This window comes from Equus przewalskii, chromosome 9 (genome assembly GCF_037783145.1).
Source record: "Equus przewalskii isolate Varuska chromosome 9, EquPr2, whole genome shotgun sequence".
Lineage (NCBI taxonomy): Eukaryota > Metazoa > Chordata > Mammalia > Perissodactyla > Equidae > Equus > Equus przewalskii.
In genome coordinates this window covers 77,757,675-77,783,508 of record NC_091839.1, presented here as the reverse complement: position 1 = coordinate 77,783,508, position 25,834 = coordinate 77,757,675, and the positions used below count along the sequence as shown (strand labels likewise).

At 41.4% G+C, this 25,834-nt stretch overlaps 2 protein-coding genes and 1 long non-coding RNA gene across 14 annotated transcripts in view; 1 reads left to right on the top strand and 2 right to left on the bottom strand.

Annotated features, from left to right (window-relative positions):
- ENPP1 (ectonucleotide pyrophosphatase/phosphodiesterase 1) overlaps positions 1–25,834 on the bottom strand; it is a 398,848-nt gene that overhangs the window by 265,101 nt on the left and 107,913 nt on the right. The window lies entirely within an intron of this gene.
- LOC103563095 (uncharacterized) overlaps positions 1–25,834 on the bottom strand; it is a 149,219-nt gene that overhangs the window by 104,577 nt on the left and 18,808 nt on the right. For 9 of the 11 annotated variants that reach the window (XR_011522130.1, XR_011522128.1, XR_011522132.1 and 6 more), the window contains exon 3: positions 4,286–4,408. This is a non-coding gene — a long non-coding RNA (uncharacterized lncRNA). Of the gene's footprint in view, positions 1–4,285; positions 4,409–7,536; positions 7,604–23,842; positions 24,194–25,834 lie in introns of those variants that run through there. The other 2 variants (XR_011522131.1, XR_547806.2) reach the window with 2 other exon arrangements.
- On the top strand, positions 22,439–25,808 carry CCN2 (cellular communication network factor 2). Its single transcript, XM_070557173.1, has 5 exons — positions 22,439–22,911; positions 23,013–23,235; positions 23,488–23,739; positions 23,871–24,082; positions 24,455–25,808. Exons 1-5 carry the CDS (start codon positions 22,468–22,470, stop codon positions 24,749–24,751), a joined length of 1,428 nt encoding a protein of 475 aa, XP_070413274.1. The 5' UTR covers positions 22,439–22,467; the 3' UTR covers positions 24,752–25,808.

The following is a 25,834-nucleotide window of genomic DNA, read 5'->3' as shown; positions in this document are numbered from 1 at the left end:
AACTCATAAAAGGTGCATTGCAGCTGGGGAAACAGCTCTCATGCTGCAAATTACAAAGACTTGGATCAAAAATTCTGCTGTCTGCTTAATTTTCCTGAAATGGAAAACCTTATAGACTTTTAACATAGTAAAAAGGCAAGGAGTACATGCACTGACAGATCAAAAGTGAGAAGCAAAGAAAACAGGAGGAAGTGAAGGGGGCAGGGATCTGCCACTGATCCAAACAGCTGTGAAATGAAAACCAGAATAAGAGCAAAAGAGAACAAAAACATGGAAATAGTAATACATTCTGATGACATTGTGTTATTTCCTATAGGAAGAAAACTTGATCCAGATTACTCCTACTCCCCAGAATCTTTAACTTTGTTCTCTTTTCAGAAGCTGTCAAATTTTGGCAAAGATATCACTTAAAGGAAACAAATTTTCCACTAAAATTAAACTTAACAAATGTATCTCTCAGTTCTCTAAGTTTCCTTGAAAACTCAAATGCTTTGAATGAGCAACGGTATTAGATGTGTCTAAGCATGTTTCTAATAGCATCCAATAGCCTGGAGAGAAGCTATTTGCAGAGCTCCTAAGTATGAACTCTCTTTCTGGAGTAGAGTGAGTTGAGAAGTCAGTTTGTGTATCACACGTCTTTTATGCTCCATTCTGTCTTCCATTCTCTCCTAGCTTATTCTGACTTATCTTCTAGTTCATTAGTCCTGTGTGCTGACGTGTTCACCCAGCTGTTCAAAACATCCAAAGTTCTTAATGTTAGGTATTGTATTTTTCAGTTCAAGAATATACATTTGATTAGTTTATATAGATTCCAATTCTCAGTTGAAGTAATCTTTTCATCTATTTTCTCCTTCTTGATCATATTAATAAACTTAAAGTCCCTATCTGATATCTGCAATATCTAAATCATCTATGGGTTTTATTGACTTTTTTCTGTTGGGTTTTAGTCATTTCTCTCCTTTTTATAGCATGCCTTGCAAATTTTTACTGAATCTTGAATATTATGGAGGCTCTGACTGATATCTTCCTTCAAAGAAAGTTCAAGTTTTTTCCGACATTCAGAAAAAAAATTGTGGTGAATCACTTGATCCTGTCTAGGCCTGATTTAAAGCTCTGTTAGGGCTTATCTATTTCAACTTTCCTAGGGTAAGGTCCTTACTCCAGGGTTGACAGAGAGGGTAGGGTCTCCATAGAAAGCCTGAGTTGTTTATCAATTCCCCTCTACCTTGGGAGCACTTGAGTTCCTATCTCTCTCCCCAGTACCATGTGGCTACAAATATCCCAGATCAGCTATTTGACCATCCAGATGTTCTTTTGTACTGGGTTTCTTGGACTCTTTACCCTGCTTATGTGCAGACTAGTTGGTAAATGACTTGGGCCAAATTATATGCAGATATTTGGCTACTTTTCTATGGTTTAGTTCTCTCCAGAAATTTGCCCCTCCTGTCCTAGCCACTGTGCCCCAAATTCTGACTTCTTTCTCCCTAGTCAAGTAACAATGCCACTTTCTTCTTATACTTCATTCACTTGTGCTGTGATTTAGAAAATGCAGTCATAGAAGAAGCCAGGGAGAATCTGACCTCAGCTTATAGTGCTCCATTTCTCTCGAGGATCATAATCCCCTCATGTCTTAGTAACTATGTTGGTTTCTCTCTAATGCCTTCAATCTATTGTCTTACATATTCTGTCCAGCTTTATCGTCACTGACTGCAGAAGGATTTGTCCATTACAAGTGATTCCATCACAGAAACTGAAGTCTTCAATACAAACTTTATCACATAGAATGCTTAGAGAATGAGGTGAGTTTTCAGGCAAAAGCAAGCACAGATGCATGGATCCTGATACAGTATCAAAAGACAACCAGACACCCTCCATAAGGTTCACGGATCAGTAAACAAGCTTGACATGGTAGAATAAGGCTATGCAGTGTTCACTGTGAGGTGAGCAGCCTACCATGCTAGCAGGCAATAAACACAACCTGACTGACTGTAGCAAACAAGGAGAGGCACAACTCAGTGTCAGGGTGGCAGACAATTAGGTGAGCACTCGTGTCAGGGGTGCTGGGTAACCCTCAGAATCCTGAACTTTAATATAAACAAGGCTTCAAGAAGGCAAGGAATCCTGAAGTAAGGCTTGGCTTTGTTGCATGGGTCTCTGGGGCTTCAATCAATTTTCCCTGCCAAAGGGAGTCTTTTATTTTGTCTACATCGTGGCTAATGAATGAGGCCCAATCACTGAGAGGAAATACTCTAGGCTTAAATCAATTTTGACTAGTTAGAGTAAACAGAGACCTTGGCCATCGCTAATTACATAAAGAGATATATTTCTGTCAAGAGATCTACAATCCACTACCACCAGCTCAGGTTCCACTGGATTAGACTACAAGAGAGCTCCCTCATCCTCAGCATTATTCAACCTCATCAGTGGCCTAGCCATCCATCAGAGATCAGGGGGCCTCCAGCCCATGTGAATTGTGACTCACAGCAATGACCAAATTAGCTACTCAATAAAAATCATTCACAAGAAGATAATGTTTTTGCTTTAAGTGCAACAACCGCAGGAGCTCCTTTTGCACGGAATCTTCTGTAGAAGGGTACATTTGTTCAATAGGTGCTGTGGTTAGAAATTTGAAAAACTTTAAGGCCACGTGATCCTAATTATTTTTTCCAACTCCAGAAGTCTCTAATTCTACGTACCTGTTTAACCAGATGAGAAAAGAAAGAAGCTGTCAACTTTTATAATCAGGACCAAAAATGAAATTACTTTCATGTTGCTTAGTTTTGGGTGGATTTTCTAAGACACATTCCCAAGACTTTCGTAATTTTTAAACTTCCATACTTAATGAATATGGAATCCATGTCTTAAATTCATTTACCCAGAATTCATCACAATGCTTATTTTCTGAGAGCTAATGTCACATCTAAAAGGACTTCCTAGTCTATTTAACAAATTTTTTTTAACATAAAGCCTAAATTTCAAAGGAAAATAATTTAACTTAGTAACTAAGCTGCTAATTAACCTGGTTTATGAAGATTTTACTAGTTGAAAACATTATTCTCCTGTTTCTCACTTAATGGCCTTAATGAGCTCACATCATGAGCTAACAATGCCTACAAGAGAGGTCATGGGAACACTGAGAAGCCCTTCTCCAGAAAGCGAATTTCCACTTGATCCCTAATTTTTTTTGTATTTTAAGTTGGGATAGTAAATCTTTCGTCTTCCTTGATAATATGAAAGTGAGTAAAATAATTTCTAACATTTTGTGGGTACTTACTGTATACATCAACACTATCCTAAGCACTTTAAACAAACCACACTTCTTTGAATTCTCACAACAACCCCCAAAAGTAGATTTTACTACACCCCTGTTTTCCAGAGGGGCAGCTGAGACACAAGCTCTCACACTCACTGAGGGGCAGGAGCAGCCTCACCCAAGTGGTCTGACTGCTGAGCCCATGCTCGGAACCACCATGCCACAGTGCCGCACATCAATGTCCACTGTGGGACATGAATAGCTTGGGAATGAAATAAACCAGAATGCTGAAAATTACTAAAAACAACAGCCATAAGTTAGAATTCATTTTACTCTTTTCCATTTATTTTTATTTTCCTCAGAACATATTTCCTCACAGTAAATTAAATAAAATAGGCTAAAGTAATGAGGAAAAAAAAAAAAAGAAACAATGGCAACAGAGCTAAAATCAGGAAATCTGCATTTAGCACCAGTTCTGCCACTAACTGTCTATGTGGCTTTGGACAAGTCTTTAAATACATAGTCCAAGCTTTAAGAGGAAAAAAAACAACTCTAATTTTACCTACATAAAAATCCACATGGGTTTTATGGAGTCACGTCAGTAGTAGTATTAATCACCAAACCCGGTATGATAATTATTGTTATTGAAGGAATAACTGCAAATAACATTCATGCTTTAATTTCTATTACACTGTCCTAAACTGTGCCTAAAAAAACTATTCTAAGACAGTTTAAAAAATAGTTTCCTTTCTTTCACAAGACTTTTCCTATAGATACGAGTAAAATTGTCAATATTTCCTGAATGACTCTTCATTCCTTTGCCACTTCCTGAAAATGAACCACATTAAATACACCCTAGAGAGGCCACATTTAGAAGACAGGGTAGTTAGCAAACACTGCTTAAGGTTTACTCATCTTAGTGGACAGAGGCTTTGCCTTTGTTTTCAAGAAAAAAGAAACTGAAATTAAACACACATATTGTTCGCTATATTTATGTCGAATGAAAATCTAGTTTACAAATGGAAATACCACCTGGGAAGATTTGGTTTGTATGTGATGAGATGTTTGACTTTTCACAGGTATTGCTTTCTTTCACACCAGACCTTTTTCATGGTAGGAAGTCAGGTTCCTTCAGTCGTTTCTTCATCCTGCTACCTGGAACCAAAGGACATGGTGTTATTTTCACAACAAGCTAAACAGAAAACTCTTGTTCCTAAATTTCCTAGTTGTATATTCACAGTGCAAATTACATTTTCCTTCCAGTCAAGATTTGCCCATCAACAATCTCTACTAACACTTCTATGTAGAACTTTTATAACCATTTAGGTCAACTCAGCTGTAAGCGGTCATCCCAGTTAAAATGTGTGGGTTAAATACTTCTAAATTCCTTCTTTGGGGGTGGAGAGGAGAGGTAGAAATTTGACCTTAATTTTCCTTTGTTTTTTAAATTTTTGGTTAAACATATGCATCAAGAATGAGTTCACACATCAAATGAGTATAAAATTAAAAGAAAAAAGCCACCAATTTTAGTGAATTTTCAGTTTGGTTTACTTTTGATTTAATATTCTAGGCCTTTTTTTATATATACACCCACAAAACACTGACTCTATATTGTTTTACCCATTCATCTTCTAACGCCAGTGTTGGTTCTCTCGATTGCCTGATAACAGTAATCACTCACCTTCATAGCATTCAGACAGCTCTACTTTGTAAAGCTCTCTGTGAAAGTGTCTGCACCACCTTCATCCATATGTAAACACATCACATGAAAGACAAACTCTTTACCTAAATGATCCAGCAGAATTTAAGAGTAGTGAAGCTCAGAGTTTACATTTATGCATAGCTTCTGATACTCTAATTCAAGGTGAAGGGACAAGAAATCTAACAAGGGTGGCTTATTGAGTCTGTAATACCCTGCATTAATTCCCAGCCACTTCAAACCCTTCGTGACTATCTGAGAGAATTTCCAAGAGTTATATGGAGAAGGAAATAGTTCTACACAGCAGTTAGCAGAAGGGAATGCTGTAACTCCACACCTTTAGGGTACCAGTTGACTAAAGATCAGCCTGATCCAGCCAAGCTAAAGTCAAGTCAAGTCAACTCATACTCACTAATATGCAAAGCTCTCCTCTAGAGATATGGGGAAAATAAAGACAAGTAGGAGCTGGGCCTGAGGAGTTTCTGGGGAAAATAATAGACTTCATCAAATCCCCTTGTGAGACAAAAATCCACTTGTGCTAAGAGTAACTAGTCTTCCTCCTCATTTTGCATTTGTTTTGACTTATCTTCCAAACATCGTTCTGAGGACAGAAGGAAATCATTACTATCACCCAACCCAAGACACGTGAGCTGTCTCTAGCCTCCAACTGAATAAAGGCACATGTCTTCATAGAAAGTAAAAAATCATGTTTACCTAATATAGAAATTCTATTTATTCTCAAAAAGTTCTGGTGTGGACTGAAAAAACTCACAATCAAATAAATAAGGACATGGTAGTAGATTCCATTGTATTTGTTACAAACAACATTGCCAAGTTTTCGAAAAATATTTTAAAACTAATTAGTCCCCATTTCTAACTTAAAGATAACAATCATTACTTATTTGGTTCTGAGAGGGTCAAAAATAAATTTTTTGAGTGTTAAGTTGGGAATTTAAGAAGACAGTTTTTATTAACTTAAACTTTGAATAAACAGCATGCCTTCATTAACAATTATATTTTAATTAGGTTTTTTAAATTTAGAAAAAATCCAGTTCAATCTAAAAATAATGTGGTAGGCATTTACACTGGCTTCAAGGAGAATATTGTGTACATTAGACAACTTCTATCATTTCTTCCAAGGAATTAACAAATTCTAGGAAAAACTGGTAGTTTTCTTATTATACAAGCAAACAAAAAATGTATGCTCTACTGATGCAATGGTTACTAAAAAGAAAAATTTAAAAATTCCTGAATTCAGTCATTCTGCTTCATATTTACATGAGATTCTAACTTACTATAATGGTATGAAATCTATATGAAAGGGTCATTTTTTTTCTTCTGAAGAATCACATACACATTCAGGTAGGTAAGTACTTAAACTCTACAGAAAGCATTCTGCTTTGTTCTTCTTGATATACGGTATTACCTAACAAATATTGATAGGTCACTATATTCTCTTTCCTTTATAAGGTGATGTGGTGTCTGGAAAAACCTATGGAATTTGGGGAGTTAGAGAGGTCTAGTGGGAAACCTGCCTTTGCCACTTATTGGTTCTGTGACATGGACATGTCACAGAGTCTCCCCCAACCCCACTCTCCTTATGTGTAAAAAGGGAGGAAATTTTACATACTTGCCTGGCGATGTGAGGATCTGAGTTAACCTACGTAATCAGTCTGGCAGAGTCCTCAATGAATGGCAGCCACTACTGTTATTAGCCATATATGTGAGGGTCATCTTTGTAGATTGTGGGGAGACCTGTAGCATGGCAACTCCCCTCTTCCTTCAGAGCACCTGGATGGCCACAGGGAAGCTGTGTGCATGAAGAGGGAGATCACCCACCATCCACCAAGCCCCCCACAGCTGTCTCCTGGACTGCACATGGGTGGTTCCTGGGAAAGCAGGATGACGTAGTGGAAGGACTGGTGGTGGCAGAGTTAGAGGGGCTCCTCTGCCCACTGTGGCACAGACAAGACTGTAGCGCTGAACTGTGCCTGCCTTTGTGCACTCTGAAATCTGGTTTTATTTCTTTGGTTAAGAGTATTTGGACTGAATGACCTCTAAGGTCTCCGCTGCCCTGTTCTCAGGCTCAGTGCATACTGACAGGGATGCCTGCATTGTTTCAACAAAAACACTAGATGCACAGTAAAACTTTGCCAGAATAAAAAGTGTACATAGCCACCCAACATGAATAGTTTATCAATGGTAATATACATTTCACCTTATAATTTATATCACATTTTTGTGACTTTCAAGTTTTCTTTCTTGTTAACTCATCTTTTGTCTCCAAATAGTTATAATTCTGCTAGGTTTTTTTTTTAGTTGGTTTTCTGAGCTCAATACTTAAAAGTTAAATTGCCAGTTCAAAGCCAGGTATCTGACAACACCATCATTAAAGATTCCATGTGTTCTACAAACACTTACTCGACAAACTTTCATCAAGTGACATCTGTAAACCAGGCACTGGGCTTGGTGCTAGGGATACAGAGGTGAATGACTCAGTTCTGCTCTGTGGAGCTCCAACCGAAAGGGCTACAGGCAAGTCACCACCCAGTTAGAGAAAGACTATGAAAGGACAAGCACCTACCCCAGCCTGGAATGCCAAAGGAGAAAGTGCCATGTGAGCCGAGAGTTGAAGCATGAGTAAGATTCAACCAGCCTGTACAAAGGCACAAAGACATGAAAATACTGCTACAACCACCATTAGATTAATTGCCCCCACATTAGCACAGTGTCCAATGAATGCACCCATCACTGACTGACTGAATGAATGAATTCGTGAGACAGCTTGGCCAAGTAATATTCACTGTAGTCATGCTTGCTCCGCAGCAATATAAACATTTTCAATACTTTATAGTTATTGGATGTCCACTGTGCACAAAACAGCCTCGTAGGAGTCATGGTGAATCATAAAGAGAAGAAAAAATATAATCTCTGCCCTCAAGAAAGATGCCTTAATTCAACAAATATTTATTGCGCTTTGTGTTTTTTCCAGATGCCTGGCACTTTTTAGATTGTGGAAAGAAAAAATAATAGATACTATGTATTAAAGCAAGAGGACAAACAGAAGGAGGCCAACAACAATTTCAGGATTACTAAGTCTTAGTTTTGAGGCTGTCTTAATTTTACCGTATAAGTCTGCAAAAAGTCTTGTTAACATTCCAAGCCCTGAAAATTATAAAGCAAAATATATATGTTTTAAAAGTCTAGAGGACTAAAAATAAAAGTGAGGTATTCAACATTAGAGAAAAAGAAAGAAATTAGGATTCTGGTTCCTACACTGCAGTCCCTTCCTTAATCTTTCCAATTCATCTCCAGGGTGGCTGAGGTCAAAACAGCCCATCTGTTCTCTTCCATCTATGCCGCAGCATTTGCAAAGTCAAGACTGTTCACGCCATTCCGAAGGTCAGGAATGCTCGTGCTGTTCCTGTCTTCCTTGTCCTTTATCCCAGCTTATGTCCATAAAAAAGTCACACCACGTTTTTCCATACTGGCTATTTCTTCCTCTTGACTGTGGAATGTTACTGCTGTGCTCCTCCATAAACACTTAATGGCCTGCCACCAACCCACCAACACTTGAGCGAGAGCGCCAGGCTTCATCGCATGCGGCTCTATCAGAATCCACGCCTCGAAGTTCCTCAGAAGTTCTAATTTCAGGGTCATGAAATATTACATCACACCAATCTTCTAGACTTTTCAATGTCCTGTGGTTCCCACGTCACACAACTGTGAGGATCATCGGTTTAACGCTTAGTCATGTATAACTTGCTGCTGCCAATAGATTGTAACCTCCTTGTAAACACGAACTAGGTATCTTTTAATATCCCCCTGTGCTGAAAACAATGTTAGAAATATATCAAATGCTCAAAATATATGTGAATTATTTGCCTCATCGAGAGGGAAACAACAATGACTGATCCACTTCTAATTTGGGGCATTCACATAGATTTATTAGTCTGGAAGAATTTCCCTCAAAGATCTTCTTTGGTCTACGGTTAGGTAACGTTGACAATTGCATTAATTTTCAAAATTATATCAGCCAGTCAATTAATCAGCAACTTTTCCTAAACACCTACTAGAGTTACTATTCAATTTTCTAGAGAATTATTTACTTTAATAAATTATGGCTTGAATAAAACAAACACTATATTCCCTAGTATTCTGAAAACATACATTTACCAGATATGAATACATGAGCCTCAGAAATTTTATTTACATAATCAATAAATACAAAATTCCTGTGAATTGATGTAAATATGCTATAGTATAAATCACCATAGCTCCTAAGACATTAGTAATTATACAATTCTAGCTAAATATACAATATTTTAAAGTTTAGCTAGTTCCCAAATTTTACATAAGAAATTCATTCAATGGTGGATTTGTTTGTACTTGATGCTGTGTGAGAGGTTATTCACAAATACTCAGAAGTCAACTTCCAAGAAATACCTTAAATTACCTAGAAACTTAAAAAAAAGGTAGCAATTTGCCAGTAAGCGCCCCTATGATCTTTGATATCTTTAAACCAAAGGAATTTCTATACCTTTAAAATTCCAAAATGTTAGCACTGTTAGAAAGCCTTGCCCCAAAATGCCATTAAAATGTTATCATTTTCTATGTATTCCATTATTAAAACATTTTTTTTCTTTAAGCCTGGAAAGTACTGTTATGTCCTAATACTATGATAGCATTAGAAAATGTTATAAGCAATCACATTAGAAAATATAAATGGGAAAGTAAAACTATATCTCTCTCACATTGGTGAAGGCTGTATCAGCTAAAACATTTTGTACTGCAATATCCAGAAATCATAACAACAACAAAAAAGGGGCCGTATTGGTTCATGAAACCAATAAGCTTGATTTAGAACCAAGAACTCAGGTGTTCTCTGTGTCTCAGCTCTGATTTCACTTGGATTCCACACAGAGGTCTCACAGCAACTACAGGTGCTCCCTTAGTGGTTCCAATATGCCCACAGGATCCCCAAATCTCACATCCCACATCCCCCCAATATCTCCTATGTCCCTCCACTGCTTATTCAGGTAGCCCATCCTTAGACAGACAGATAGATACATACATACACAAACGCACACATATATGTGTATCTTATTCTCAATATGTGAGTTCAATTAGACAGTAACATAAGCTTGGAGGTTAAGACCAGCATTTTGCTAAAATGGAATGGAATAGATTTTAAAATATCAAAGGTATCACATATAGTAACAATAAATACCGTTTCTATAAAATGTTTGTTCCACTGAGTATGTCCACGTGTGAGTGTATATGCACAGGATCAGCTCCTACTACCGTCAAAAGTTCATTTAGTATAAACGCACCTTACAGCTCCTCCAAGTGCTGGATAAGCAATGTGAGCAAGTTACAAAGGCACGAAATAGCATGATAAAACTGTAAGTTATTGAAACTGACTGGAGCAAATCAGGAACTGGAAAACAGTCAATAGGGCAGGGGTGGTGGGTAGTGAGAGATAAGAATGGAGAAAATAGAACCAGACAAAAGGCCTTATCTTAGAGGCATTGGAAACTAAGCAAGGGTCTTAGGTGAGTAAGCACTTCACATTGATAAATTCTGGAGGGAGTACATTGCAGAGGGCAAACAGTGTAGGTCAAAAGACCAGTTAATAACAGGAAAACTAATGCAGTGATTCTCAAAGAAGACACTGATGGCATGATGTGTTGGGAAGATATAATGAGAAGATGGAATCCACAGAGCTTTATGACTGATTCGGTATAAGAGTTGAAAGAGAAAAAAGAATATTGAACAATGTACTGGCTTCAATATAGAGTTGGTATGGTGGTTCCAATCACTAAGACTGGGAACACGTTATAGGGAGCAGATTTGGGGGTGGGGAGAATCAGCTTGGTTTTGAATATGCTTACTTTAAGATCTGTGTAGGACATTCAGACTAAGGTCCCGCACGCAGCACAGATGAACTCAGAACAGAGTTTCTGATCGAGAGCCAGAGAGCAGTGAACCATCAACAATGTGGCCGCTGAACAACATGTAAGTAAGAAGAGGACCAGGGAAAAACTATGGGTCACCAACATCAAAGGAGTAGGCAGAGGGAAATAACACTTCAAGGGAGACCAAAGGAAATGATCAAAGAGATGGAGAGAGGATGGGACTCAACTACAATGCCCACAGAGAGATGAAGTTATATAAGGACTGAAAAGAAGCCACTGGATTTGGCAACAAAGAGGTTATTTGGCGGCAATTTGCAATGCTAGAGCCTCATTGCAGTGGATTGACTGGTAACTCAAAGGTAAATACAGACGATTTGTGTGTGTGTGTCATTGTGTGTATGAGTACGTGTGTGTTTTAGGAGCTTCAGAGTAAAAAGAAAGCAGTATATAGAGGGATGTGTAGGACAAAGAGAATGTTGTTTTCTTTTGTTTGGGGATTTTTCTTTTTTATTTGAGGGAAATGTGCACATCTTTGTAGGCTGAGAAGAAGCTACTAGAGAAAAGGAAATCGAAAGACAAGAGAATGTGAAAAGAACATGGTTCCACTGGAGACAAAAGTAAGTTTGACAAAAAGCACAAGTAGAAGTCTGTCTGAACCACCGCTATCCAATGAAACTGTCTGCAATGATGTTAAGGTTCTACACACCATCCAGTACAGCAGCTGCTAGCCACACGTGGCTACTGAACACTTGAAACGCAACTAGTACAACTGAGTAACTGAATTTTTTTTCTTGTTAATCTATCTTTTTTTGTTCAATTATTTTATTGAGGTCATATTGGTTTATAACATTGTATAATTTCAGGTGCCCATTATTATATATCAGTTTCTGTACAGGCTGCATTGTGCTCACCACCAATAGTCTAATTTTCTATCCAAACACAATACATAGGTACCACGATACCCCTTTTGCCCATTCCTTTCAGAGGAATGGAATTTTAAATTTTGGTTCATTTAAATTTAAATAGCTCTACTCTAGAGTGAATATGAGGCTGAGGCTCCATCAACCCTGGGGAGGGAGGCCTGAGTTGTTCATGCCTGACAGTCTTGTGTAGGAAGGACGGCTGTCCTGAGAGGTGGAGGACAGGGGAGGAACCTTGAGGGAAGCAGGGAGGTCTGGAAGGGACACAAGGAGAAGGTAGGAAAGAGCTGACCAGAGCAACTAAAAGCACAACACAGCAGAACTGAGGGCCCAGCTGAGACTGGAGACCACAACGTACGGCAGGCAGCATAGGAACAACTAAGGTAGGGAGTTGGCTTGAAAAAAGGTTGGGAGGCTGAATACCAGAAGCACTAACAATAGACTGTTGACACAAAACATGGTATGATAGACAGAGAAGGAAGCAAAGCCATGCAAAGCCATGTGGTCATACGAAAAAGAAGGAGGCAAGAGATCCAGGTCTCCATGAGGTCAAAGAAGTGATGTAAAAGGTAAGTGAGTGAGATACAGCAGGAGAGGGCAGATGGTTTAGGACCCGAGAGGATGCAGCAGTTCAAGGTAATGACAAGGTTTGGGGCGAGTCCTAGTTGGCTTAACGGAAGAGGCAGCAAGAAATGAGAAGTAACTTTGGATAGTTTTTCTGGCAGATATTGGGGTAACCCCTCATGGTGGCAGGAGCTGGGTTGCAGTGGAAGAGCATGAGCCAGCTACAAAGTCCTCGAGTCAGAAAGTCAGTTAGTGTGCTGTAAGGAGATACCCAAAGAAAGCCCATCAGAATAAGAATCTTTAGGGCAGCTTTCTTCAGAACATTTCACCAAACTGGAGAGGGGGGCAAGCGAGGAAGAGTAGGGGAAAGGTGGTCTCAGCTGCGGCATATCAGGAGGCCCTGGAGGAGGACTTTTTGGGAGAAGCAGAGACATAGAAGGAAGGCTGACCAACTGTCTGCAAAGATGATTATCTCCCAGCTGGGGTGGGTCACATTGCTGCCATAGTCAACCTGCCCACCCTTTATATTTCTCTATTCCGCTTCCCTAGGACTTTTGTTGTGTCTCTCTTTCTCCAAAGAGACAGAAGAAATAACCACGTTTCTGGCTATTAGTATCGTAAAATTAGGTCACAGTTTTTGTAGTTATCAAACGCTATTGTATTATTCAAAGGGAAATTTCATTCTCCACTTGTACAGTTCTCTCTGGTTTGGAATTGTCTTATCTAGCTCTTGAGTTTCATAAGGTTAAATTTCCCCATATGTGCACAATGGGATCCCTACCATCCGTATTGCGAGGCTGTGTCACGTTACTGTACCCACGCCATTCTCATCTTCATTTTATATATATTAGCTCTTCCTCACTTTCTTTCTCTCTTCCTCTCTCTATTTCACGACTTTAATGGCAAAAACTAGAAACTTAAATTTTCGTCCCTCTCCTGTAGCACGAATATTGCCCATGTGTGTACACACACACACACACACACACACACACACACACACACTCACCTCTCCATGTCACACAGAGGCATTTTCTAGGTATTGTTCTTGCAACTATCACAAAATTATCAAATCCAAGATTGAACAGTGGCCTAATTTATTATTTATTAATAAAATATTTCTACTTTCTCATGGGTGTTAATATAATCTGTTGTGATGTTTTAGATGTGGGCATTCTTAATAATAATAATAATTGGTATCAAATTCCTTAACTGTATTCTCTGCTTCTTTCAAGAACTTATACTCCCCCCTGTGGCAATTTGATGGCAAAAAAGAAAAAAAAAACCCAGAAAACGGGATTCTAAGGACAGAATCACAATTCATACATCATTCAAAGTGACATAACAATGGTATGTGTCTTGCTAGAAAAACGCTGTAAACAGAAACTGTCACAACATTCCTTTCTTTCTGTGTGATCTACATATGCATGACCCCGAAACCTACTGGGCTAAGTGCTAACATTTGGCAAATGTGCTAAGGCAGAAATTTAATATCTGAAAATATTTAGTGATGAACTAAAAGGAAAGTTTTATTTTACTTTAACGAACATTTATTGAGCGCTTATTCTGTGGCAAGCTTTCCTTGGTGCTTTACAATATATTGAGTATTTAATCCTCACAAATTGTCACAACAATCTTATATGGTAGGAACTGTTAGAATCTCCAAGTTGGGAGGAGCCAACTGAGGCTCAGCGGAATCAAGGAGTTTTCTTGACGTTACACATGTCATAAAATGGTGAAATAATGAAATAAAGAAGAAAAAAAGACCTCTTCTGAAATAGTCAGACAGAGAAACACGAAGGCCAGCAAATTCTGTATTCGAATGAATTTCATATTATTTCTATTAAACAACTGATTTTTCGATCTGGCCTAGCTAAATCCAAAATGGTGGCTAATTTTATGAAACGCTTTAAACTATAGCATTAACCTATTTTAAGTAATAAAATTTCATACTAGAATGTCAAACTAGAATTGTTGAAAACCTTGTTTAATTACATATGAATCAAGTTTATTTTGTGAGGCTTTATTCTTGAGATCTTAAAAATAAGATGTAAACACCAAAGTTTTTTTTTCAGATGATCTATTGATATCTCTTCTTTTTCCTTTGTTTTTCTAGGCCTAGTTTGATTGAATATTGGGCTGCCTGCAATAGTAAAACAGTAGCATTTCTCTACCACCACCACTGCCAGGAACAATAAGGAACCCTAGCAAAGTGACAACCATCATCAGTGCTCCTCTAAAGGATGCCAGATGATGCGCCCATCACTGCCTTTGGTGCATTGGTGCTGCCATGGGTCACCTGCCCTCACATACACAGAGTCTAAGAATTCCCTCAGTCCTTGGCACTTACTGCAGACAAAATGGCTTTCAGATTGCCATTTCTGCTCAACATAAGGTCATTTTCCCGTCTTGGAAAGTTGAATGTGATGCATGAGAAATGTAGAAGATGAGAGTTCCCGAGCCCTCTCGAACTTAAGACCAGGCTTCAGTGAGTAAGATGAGAACATCAGAGAAGCAGAAGTGGTACCACCACGCCGTGGGCCCGCCCCCTCTGGCAGCTCCTTCGGAAGCTGGCCAGGAAAAGGCTTGACTGGAGAGGGAGGGGCCTGCCTGGAAAGCAGTCAAAGCCAACAGGGGCTACATTTGGCTGTGGCAGTGCCCAGCCCCACTGCAAAGTAAAACTGGTTCAAAGTCTACCTGACGCTGGCCAGGAAGTTTGCTCGCTCACCTACCGGAGCTGAAGGCAAGCACCCGGAGTCTCAGGATCGGCCATATATGGAAACGGCAGGGGAAAACACATGAGTCAGAAGAATCAACAGAGAGCCATTAGAACTGAAGAAAACGCCACAAAGATTCATTTGAACAAAGTAAGCTTTCACCATCCATGTGTGAGAAACAGCTTAATGGTGAAATATTTGCAGACATTAGCAAGTCTCGTTCTATGAAATTTTACCCTATATTTGTTAACTTTCACACACATGCATGGGTCAATAAGAAAATTCCCTCATAAACCTGCCATTCCTAGACAACACTCTCAATCTCTGCCATGGGTAGTCACCACGTAGATCTCATTTCATCAACAACATGAGATCAGTCGTGATTCAAATGCAATCATTTCATGGCAAAAGGACAGAAGGGAAAAGCTACAAGCCTGAAAGATGAACTGTATTCAGTTTAAGGACAGTGCATTTTCACTGAGGATGAAGATCATAAAACAAGCACTATGTCAATAGCATGCTGGGACATGTCTATTAAGGGAAAAAACCTATGTTGATAGTAGATATTGCTTCAGTGCCAACAGCCTGCCTAAGACTTGGTCATGGTATTAATTCATGAGGATAGCTTATCAGTGAATGATGCAATTATTCAAGAAGACTTTTACGATGCGTGTGGTTGGTGGGAGCCTCAGCATAAACAAGATTGCACTGAGCTACAGGCTGCACATTTTCAGTGTGGGCTGAGGCTGATGTCACAGTAGTATACACCCTGATATTAAGCTTCCCAGAGCATACTCATCATCTTGATTCATTTTTCCTTTTTTAGCTACATCAGTTTATTAGTGGATAAGAAGCAGCACATAGGTTGACACAGCAAAATCACAAAAATCCTAATTGTCAAAAAAATAAGTCTTTGTCTAAGCCCAAGGATCTCCCAATACAGATCAGTAAACATTATCTTTCTACTTCAGGCTTCTCTCAGACCACAGGATAATACTGATGGTGCCAATTAGCCCACGGGGTTTTATGTGCCTTCTAGGGTGTGTGCTTTGTTTAAGGCGATCTGAGATAACTGTCTTAAGAACGTACGGTGTTCAGAGATCACTGTAGATAGAATATGAAGAAAAGAAGCCAGTGGAGTTTGGAAGAAGAGGAAGGGTGTTCCCTTTAGAAGAACAGAATTCAAATTCACATATGCCCGCTCCACCTCTAGCCAAGCTTGTGTTATGGTACTTAGCCTTCTTGGACCGCAGTTTTCTCACCTGTAAAATGGGGAGAATAATACCTCCCAAGGTTGTTATGAAGTCGAAATGAGACGGTGTATGTGAAAGGGATTTGTATATAAACTTTCTACATAAATTTCTGGTGAAACAACCATATAGGCATCCATTTCAGGCATCCAGGCAGAGCTCTAAGAAGCATTCTTGTTAAATTGATCAGACAAAATTGGCATTGTGCATCCTAATGTCAAATTAAACAATGCATTAGTTCACTTTTACTTCAGATCTGATGATGTCAAGAGTTTACCTAGAGTGTGCTTTTCTTCTTCACATATGGTGCAAGCCCCAATCTAGAAGGGAAGACACCCTCTCAAAAAGCCTTATCCATGTGTTCAGATTTGAATATGTGATTCCCATAGGCAGTTATTTAAAAATTCACGCTTAGAAAAATGTTTCAGAAACAACTTTGTTGTCAGCATACTAGATTGCACTAGCTATCAGTTTCCATTTAATTTGAAGATTTCTGTGTAACTTGAAAATTAAAACTTCCATTTAATTTGAAAACTTAACTATGTAGCACAGTTCACATTATAAAATGAAATGAAAGAAAAACGTCAACCCAAATATATGTGGAGTGTAAAATGTCTGTGTCATTATGTTAAGGAAAAGGGCGCCATCTTGGTTTCTGAGAGATAAATAATTTAAAGAAAATATCATGGACAGAGGCAATTAATACATTTTTAGTTTTTTTTTTAATATTTACACACCATATTCTTACCTAGGGATTAGTGGCAGTTTACAAACTTTTCATTGAGGAAAGGAGAACTCTTTGAAATCTCTTCCTCCCACCCAAAAAAATGGAATGAAAACTATAAAATGGAAATGAAGGAAACAGATGCTATCATGTGATTAAAGTAAGCAGGATATAGAATTCCCTTTTATGTATCCTGAAAACTAAAAGCGAAATGTCTTATCATATTTTTCTCATACAGGTGACATGTAAGGGATATAAGAGGCATAAGACAAATCAAAAAGTTTCATTTTTTCAACGTCTCCAAAAAGTTTCATTTTTTCAACGTCTCTATCAATTCTGGGCATCTGACTTAAAGGGGAGAAGTAGGATTTGATTTTCTCTAAGCTCTCACAGAGTTTAAACCCCCTAAAATCCCCACGAAGATGAATGGTGTTATAAAGTCAGACTGTGATGGGCTTTTAAACTCAAAGCTCAGGTGGACTTAGTCTCAAGGGCAAGGAAGAGCCAGTGAAGAACAGAAGAGATAGATCAATTTAAAATCCTAATACATCACGTAAAAGTACTTTCATAAATATTGTCTCCTTGGGCTGAAAAATAACTCTGAGCAAGTGGGAAATGTGGGGCTCAGAGAGGATTAGGGCTGCCCTGACCTCACACCGCAGGTAAATGGCGGGCATGGAACTCACACCTCCAGGCTCCTAGTCAGTCCTCCGCGTTCTACCAAGTGATTCTCAAAAAGTATTCCAGGGAGGCCTGATGTTGTGAGAGGGGCCTCAGGTTTCTTGGCAGGAGGTAGGAGCACATTTCCAAGGATGAATGAGGGGGCCAGCTTGGTTTGCCCACCTCCACTCCCCCCAGCAGAATCTCTAGGGACGTAGTCACATATATTTTACACTAGTCTTTTCGAAATGATCTCTCCTTTCACTTACTCTCATTCTTGGAAATAAGTTCTCTAGTCTCAAATTCTCTCTTCCTCTTAGACCTATGGATCTGGTTTCTCCAAATCACTCATTGGAAAGAATGGTTACCCACCCCCCCTTTGCATTCCCACTCACTTATCACTGTTGAGTGTCCCCAAGGGGACTCTTCCCATTTAGGTTGAAAAAACAAACAGTTGTAAATACTCCTGGTTGCTAAACTGTAATAAACTTGAGTCACCCATCCGTCAGGGGAAGTGTTAGAGACACTCCATCGGTAGCAGCACACACGTCCTCCAGCACCATCTCAGATTAATGCCAGCGGCAGAGAGGCAACACAGGATTCTGATTAAACTAATAAAATAGTGCGACAAGTAATAAACACCATATTTTTAAATTCCTTTCCTTTCTCTCTTCTCTAACCCTCAACTCCATCTACAAGCAAGCAAATGAGGCAAACATAAGACACAGACCACATGGAACAGCCCTGACTACCTTGTGACAAACACCTTTGCATCGGAAAATATCCTAGGAAAGTCAGAGAACTAATTATAAGCAGGAAAAAGCAGGAGAAAATGAATGTAATTTAGATAGTAAACATCCGGGCTTCTTTCCTACCTCTGAACTCCCAGCCTGTACGCCCTCTCTTTAACCTTCATTTTAAGCAAATATAAGGCAACGTAAGCCAAGCCAGCATCCCTGAAGATTTTAGGATAATATTTATTACTATTTTGCAAAAGCCTCCTGGCACATCCTTTTTTTTGGTGAAATCCATTTACATGACTGAATTTGAGGCATGCTAGAAACATCGGAAGCCCACTCCCAACCCAGCATCACGACACATCTCTCAGTGTCCAGATGTCCTTATACGGCCAGACTTCCTATAACCCGGACAGCTCAGTGTATGCATTGCGTATGGGTCTTGGCTCTGGGTCACATTCCTCCGGTATGTTTCCCTGGGAGCTTTGATTTCCGCTTTGAGGGCTGGCACAGACTCCTACTGGCTCTTATAAGAAAATGTCTATGACTGAAAGTTGAAAATGTGCAAGATTCCTTCTTTAAGTACACAAACACTCCAAGTCTGGCCACTTTCCTGTAGTCCTGCCAGGCTTTCTCTATGTCTGATACCTGATCAAGTAACCTTTTTTTAAGGGGAAAAAACAACAAAAAACATAAGAGAAGGAATGTAGTACATCCACAGCTGAACATCTTACAAGACTTAACCAAACGTCCTGTACAAATGATGCCCGGGTAGACACACATACCTTATATAGCTCTGTAAATAGGACTCAGTGGCCAGCTCAGTGAATTCCTCATTTCACTGGGGAAAAAAATGCTCTCCAAAAAGCATTTGCTAGATAAACAGTTGCTTACAAGACAAAATTAGTGCATCTTAACCATTTGCACACAAATTCAAAGAATTTTTCTCTCCCAATTCTGACCTGCTGTCAATCAAAAGGGTTGGGATAAGTCATAGTTGGACAAAGTTATAAGAAGCCACTATTTCCACTTTACCGCCCAGGCGCACACAAACATTTGCTGAGTCATTTATAATAGTGCAAGAATTCAGATCCCATGGCATGAGTTAAGGACAGAGCGTCAGCCTTTCCCTTTGAATTTCCTGGCACTTGATGGTCCGTATCACAATATAAACATACTTTTGAGTCTGTGAATGTCTTGGGTGTCTCCTCTCTCTCTCTGTTACTCTCTTACTATTAATCTTTTATTATAAACCCTTCAAAAGATTTTTGAGGGCCGGCCTGGTGGTGCAGAGGGTAAGTTCACACGTTCCACTTTGGCGGCGTGGGGTTCGCTGGTTCGGATCCCAGATGCAGACATGGCACCATTTGGCAAGCCATGCTGTGGCAGGAGTCCCACATATGGAGTAGAGGAGGATGGGCACAGATGTTAGCTTAAGGCCAGTCTTCCTCAGCAAAAAGAGGAAGATTGGCAGCAGATGTTAGCTCAGGGCTAATCTTAAAAAAAAAATTTTTTTTTGATCCTAAAGCCTCAACCTAACATTATAATGCACAACATATTTTTCTATTCTGAGATTCCATGTTCTGTATATTTCAGTATGCTTATTTTTTCTTAGCCAGTACTAAAACCATCCATTTGGAGCTAACTAGGGACTTTTTGAGACTTCGAGGTCTCAAAAAGACCATGTGAATTTTACAGTAAAACCAAATTCTTTTTATAATACATCTGATATTTTTAACAACCCAGCAGAATAGTAATATCCTTGTTTTGTTTGTGGAGAAAGAGAAAATCAAGAAAGACTGAAAAAAAATAAATTACTAATTCCCTGAGAATTTTGATATAATTAACCATCATTAAACCCAGTGAAATAAAACATCTCATTATTATCATCATTTTATAAATGGAAACTTGGGAATACGGCTCCTACTTGTGACTTCTCTAAGATTTGTGAATGGCAGTTCTAAGAATACAGCCCCGGTCACCCAACGGTAACTGAGTCCAGCAATTTATCCCCTCCATGAATGAGAGTCTCCAGTCTGCCTCACCTGAAGCTGTTGACGGTGGCTCTCAAACTCTCCAGAGGATTCAAAAATTCCCCACCGTGCTCCCATCTACCTCACCCTGCAAGCCACGAGAGCTCACCACCAAGCCCACATCCCATCTTAGGCTAGGCTGCAGCTTCATATCCCTACCTTTCCCCATTTACCACACCTTTCCAACCATTAGTGGTACATGTAATTGGGGGTTTAGGTCTTGAAAGATTTCACTGTGGCTTCCCACATATTTTGGACTTTTAAAATCATCCACAAGGGAAGAAGAAGTTGGGGGCCAAGTTGCCTTTAATACGCATGTGGCTATTAACACAACTTGGAATGTCCCTTCTTTAAATAGGAACTTTTAGGCCTCTTCTCTTTGAGGAATGCTTGGAAAGAACATTAAATAACAATGATGAAAATTCTTCCTGAGCTTCAGAGGCCCCCTTTGCTGGCCATTCACACTGTTGACATGCAACTGCACTGTACGACATGTGGACTGCTTAACGAGGTAATTGTGCACAGATGATGTGGTTTATGCTGAAGTTGGAGTGGTTATTTTTTCCTTGGCTATTTTTCAGTAGAATGAATTGAAACTTTTAGAAACGTGGCCAGCTTAAACAGGCTGTTTTCAAATTATAAATCGATAGTGTTGTTTCTAAAGCCTGTCTTTGCACCAGAAATAGATATGTTTATCTGAAACCTGTACACTGAGGCATCAACAACCGAAATGAATCTACTCATTGGTAACATCAATGTCAAATGATGTGGCATTACAATAGGAAGACAAGGGATGGCCTGGAACCACTTTCCTTCCATAAAATGGTAACTGGAGATATTGACGAAAAAGCACTTCTACTATACATTCTGAAGGAAAGCACAATTAATGAGCCTTCAGTGAAGCTAACTAGCAATAATAAGAAATGGAGATGTGCTTAGACATTATGGGCCATATTTGACATCTGCACACAAGCAGAGGGAATAAAACCTGTTCTTGCCTTGACCTGATGTCACTCCATTAGGCTGCATGCTCCTTGGGTCAGAAGAAACCACAATCGTGATTCATAGAAGTGTAGAGAGTCATAAAGTATAATCTTCATTGACACTTAGTTTATAACCAGATACAACTGAGTACACCATTCTTGTTACATAATCAGATTTTTTACTGCAGGACAAACCAAGTCCAATCCATGTTTGAAGATTATAGGTTTTAGTATAAGAAAAATCTCTAATTTCTCAAAGACCCACAGCTGTGTTTAAAATGCCCCAAGTAAAGAGCAAACTTGCTGGCCCCTCCTGTCTGGTCCCCTCTCTTCCTGTCCACTTTCTCACCCCAAACCCCAGAGCCTCCACCTACCCACCATGTAGCCATTTGCTCTGACATAACGATAGACCCATTTTTCTGGAAATACTGATGCCCACTCATCCCCTTTCCCTCTCTCTATCCCCAGCAATAAAACTGCCAGATAGACTAAGAAAAAACAAAGCAAGAGGGCTGGAAATCTCCCCCAGAAACTGCGTGCATCCTCAGACCCCTGGCTTTGTTCTCTCTCTTGTCTGGCAATGGGCATCCAAACCGTTATCTCAAGTGACAAAAGATCAGATTCCTCCCGTCTCCAGGACGGATCCAGGAGCTTGCAAGTAGGCTTCTTGGGGATTTCAGCTGGTTAAAACCAACTGACCCATTTTCTGTAAAATCATTACAGAAATAATAAAAAGGAAGCCCTTTCGATTGTTTTAGGAATCCCTGCTGTCAGCTACCCACCCCCTTAAAAGGATTTATGTCACCGGGTAGTACAGGCCCAGCTATTAGAAACAGAAGTGAGTGTAGGAAAAAAATAACGGCTGATGTGTTCTTAAATGATATAAATCAGGAGCGGTGCGAAGAGGCAAGGGGAAAAAGAAATCCTATTTGGTGCTGGAAATACTGAGCCTCTTTTTTTTTTTTTTTTTTTTTGGTGAGCTGGAGTGTGCCAGCTTTTTCAGACGGGAGGAATGCTGAGTGTCAAGGGGTCAGGATCAATCCGGTGTGAGTTGATGAGGCAGGAAGGTGGGGAGGAATGCGAGGAATGTCCCTGTTTGTGTAGGACTCCATTCAGCTCATTGGCGAGCCGGGGCCGCCCGGAGCGTATAAAAGCCGGGGCCGCCCGCCCCAGCCGCACACCGCCACTCTTCCCGCAGAGAGCAGCAGCCTGCCGCCCAACCCGGCCCGCCCGCTCCCCCGACGGCAGCCGCCCGGCAGACACTCCGCGACCACAGCCCGCCGGCCAGGCCCCCGGCCGACCCGAGCCTGAGCCCGATCCGGATCCGGATCCCGCGCCGCCCGCCCGGCCCCCGCGCCCTCGCCGCTGCGCCCACCTCTGCGCCCCGACCATGTCCGCCGCCGGCCCGGGCCCCGTGCGCCTCGCCTTCGCGCTCCTCTTCGCCCTGTGCAGCCGGGTAAGAGGCGGATCGCGGCGGCGCGGGGAGGCCGGGCCGGAGGGGAGGGAGGGAGGGAGGGAGAGCCGGCGCCCGCTGACCGCCCCGTCTCCCTCCCGCAGCCCGCCGCCGGCCAGGACTGCAGCGCGCGGTGCCAGTGCCCCGGCGCCCCGGCGCCGCGCTGCCCAGCCGGTGTCAGCCTCGTGCTGGACGGCTGCGGCTGCTGCCGCGTGTGCGCCAAGCAGCTGGGCGAGCTGTGCAGCGAGCGCGACCCCTGCGACCCGCACAAGGGCCTCTTCTGCGACTTCGGCTCCCCCGCGAACCGCAAGATCGGCGTGTGCACCGGTAAGACCCGCAGCCCCCGTCCCCCGCCCCGCGCCCCGCGCCCCGCGCCGGCCGGAGGGCCCAGGGCGCTTGGGGACCGGCCACATCCCCACTCACGCCCACCTTTGCGCCAGAAAGTCAGCCGAATTGAGTCCCTTCTTCTGGCTGTTTCCAGCCCGCCCCCTGGAGCCCTGCTCCCAACTCGCATCCCTGACACGCTCCCTGCTGGATGCCTGACCCCTGCATCCTCCCTTTTTCCCTTCTCTCCTTCAGCCAAAGATGGTGCCCCCTGCGTCTTCGGAGGGACGGTGTACCGGAGCGGAGAGTCCTTCCAGAGCAGCTGCAAATACCAGTGCACTTGCCTGGACGGGGCGGTGGGCTGCGTGCCCCTGTGCAGCATGGACGTTCGCCTGCCCAGCCCTGACTGCCCCTTCCCGCGGAGGGTCAAGCTGCCCGGGAAATGCTGCGAGGAGTGGGTGTGCGACGAGCCCAAGGACCACACCGTGGTTGGCCCCGCCCTCGCCGGTGAGTTGAGTCGTCCGCTAAGTCAACGTGTGATTCTTCCCCCCGGGGGCTGAGTCCCAACTCTGCCAAGCGAAGGGGGAAATATCTCATCCTGGCGTCTTACCTTGTGTTTGTGTCCTCTGCTCTCACAGCCTACCGACTGGAAGACACGTTTGGCCCAGATCCAACTATGATTCGGGCCAACTGCCTGGTCCAGACCACAGAGTGGAGTGCCTGTTCCAAGACCTGTGGGATGGGCATCTCCACCCGCGTTACCAATGACAACGCCTTCTGCAGGCTGGAGAAGCAGAGCCGCCTCTGCATGGTCAGGCCTTGCGAAGCTGACCTGGAGGAGAACATTAAGGTACGTGTTCTGCTCCTAGTAACTAACTTTCATGGCATGATAGTGGAGAGGACCAAATTTAGGTTTCTTACCACCCTTGTTATTATAGACCTATTATCTCCAAAATTGTCTAACCATTGAGCTGTTTTGCTGGAATGAGATGTTATGTAATAGGAACCACCAGCATTCCACTACAAAATCCTCTGCAGTCGTTAGTTAATTCAAGACATCCCAAGAGAGGCAGTGTCTATTTTTAGAAAACTAGCAAATAAAACTCAAACTTCCTCTCCTCGGAATATAAACAGAAGTCAGAAAAACCCAAATACACAGAGGTTGAAGAAAGCCACTCCCCTCGCAGTCATTGATTTTTCTCTTCTCCCTCTGCTTCCTTAGAAGGGCAAAAAGTGCATCCGTACCCCCAAAATCTCCAAGCCTGTCAAGTTCGAGCTTTCTGGCTGCAGCAGCGTGAAGACATACAGGGCCAAGTTCTGCGGAGTGTGCACCGACGGCCGGTGCTGTACCCCCCACAGAACCACCACCCTTCCCGTGGAGTTCAAGTGTCCTGACGGCGAGGTCATGAAGAAGAGCATGATGTTCATCAAGACCTGTGCCTGCCATTACAACTGTCCCGGAGACAATGACATCTTTGAGTCACTGTACTACAGGAAGATGTATGGAGACATGGCATAAAGCCAGAGACAGTGAGAGACATGAACTCATTAGGCTGTAACTTGAACTGATTCACATCTCATTTTTGTGTAAACATGATGACTTCAGTAGCACAAGTTATTTAATTCTGTTTTTCTAACTGGGGGAAAAGAAAAATTCCCACCAAACTCAAAATACTGTGCTATGTGACATTCAAACAAATAGTCTATCAACCCCAGACACTGGTTTGAAGAAAGTGAGACTTGACTGTGGGACTACAGTAGTGCATAGCACCAGAATGTACACTAAGGTGTGGCTTGAGGAGCGGTGGGAGGGCACCAGTAGAAAGGCTTGTCATCTTAAAGTTGGAATGTGCCTGCTATTTGGAGTGTCATTAAGAAAGAAAATTTTAGCACGCTCACTGACTGCCTGTAGCTCCAGCGACAGCTAGGATGTGTGTTCTCCAGCCATCACGGGGCTGAGTCAAGCCCCGAGGCAGGACAGCAGATTCAGCTCTGACATTCTGATTCGAATGACAGCGTTCGGGAATCAGAATCCTGTCTATTAGACTGGACAGCTTGTGGCAAGCTAATTTGCCTGTAACAAGCCAGATTTTTTTTATTGATATTGTAAATATTGTGTGTATATATATATATTTGTACAGTTACCTAAGTTAATTTAAAGTTGTTTGTGCCTATGTTTATGTTTTTAATGCTTTGATATTTCAAATGTTAGCCTCAGTTCTGAACACCATAGGTAGGACGTAAAGCTTGTCTGATAATTCAAAGCATGAAATGGAGATCCTGCTCAGGTGGAGGGACAGTCCATCAAAACAGAGTGTTGGCTGAAGGTGAGGCAGCAGTGTCCTTGGAAGTCTGATTTGTAGGCTGGCAATATGGGAGCCTCACTTTGAGTAAACAAATGGCCTTTATTAAAAAATGAGTGGCTCTATATAGCTGATCAGTTTTTCCACCTGGAAGCATTTGTTTCTATTTTGACTACGACTGTTTTTTGGACAGTTTATTTGTTGAGAGTGTGACCAAAAGTTACGTGTTTGCACCTTTCTAGTTGAAAATAAAGTATATATTTTTTCTATAAAGTGCTTGGTTATTCATTTATTCTCTA

Coding starts and splice junctions, on each gene's coding strand:
- CCN2 (XM_070557173.1), top strand. CDS start 22,468: ATGCTGAGTGTCAAGGGGTCAGGATCAATCCGGTGTGAGTTGATGAGG. Junction 23,740..23,870: donor GGTTGGCCCCGCCCTCGCCG/GTGAGTTGAGTC, acceptor CTGCTCTCACAG/CCTACCGACTGGAAGACACG. Junction 24,083..24,454: donor ACCTGGAGGAGAACATTAAG/GTACGTGTTCTG, acceptor CTGCTTCCTTAG/AAGGGCAAAAAGTGCATCCG.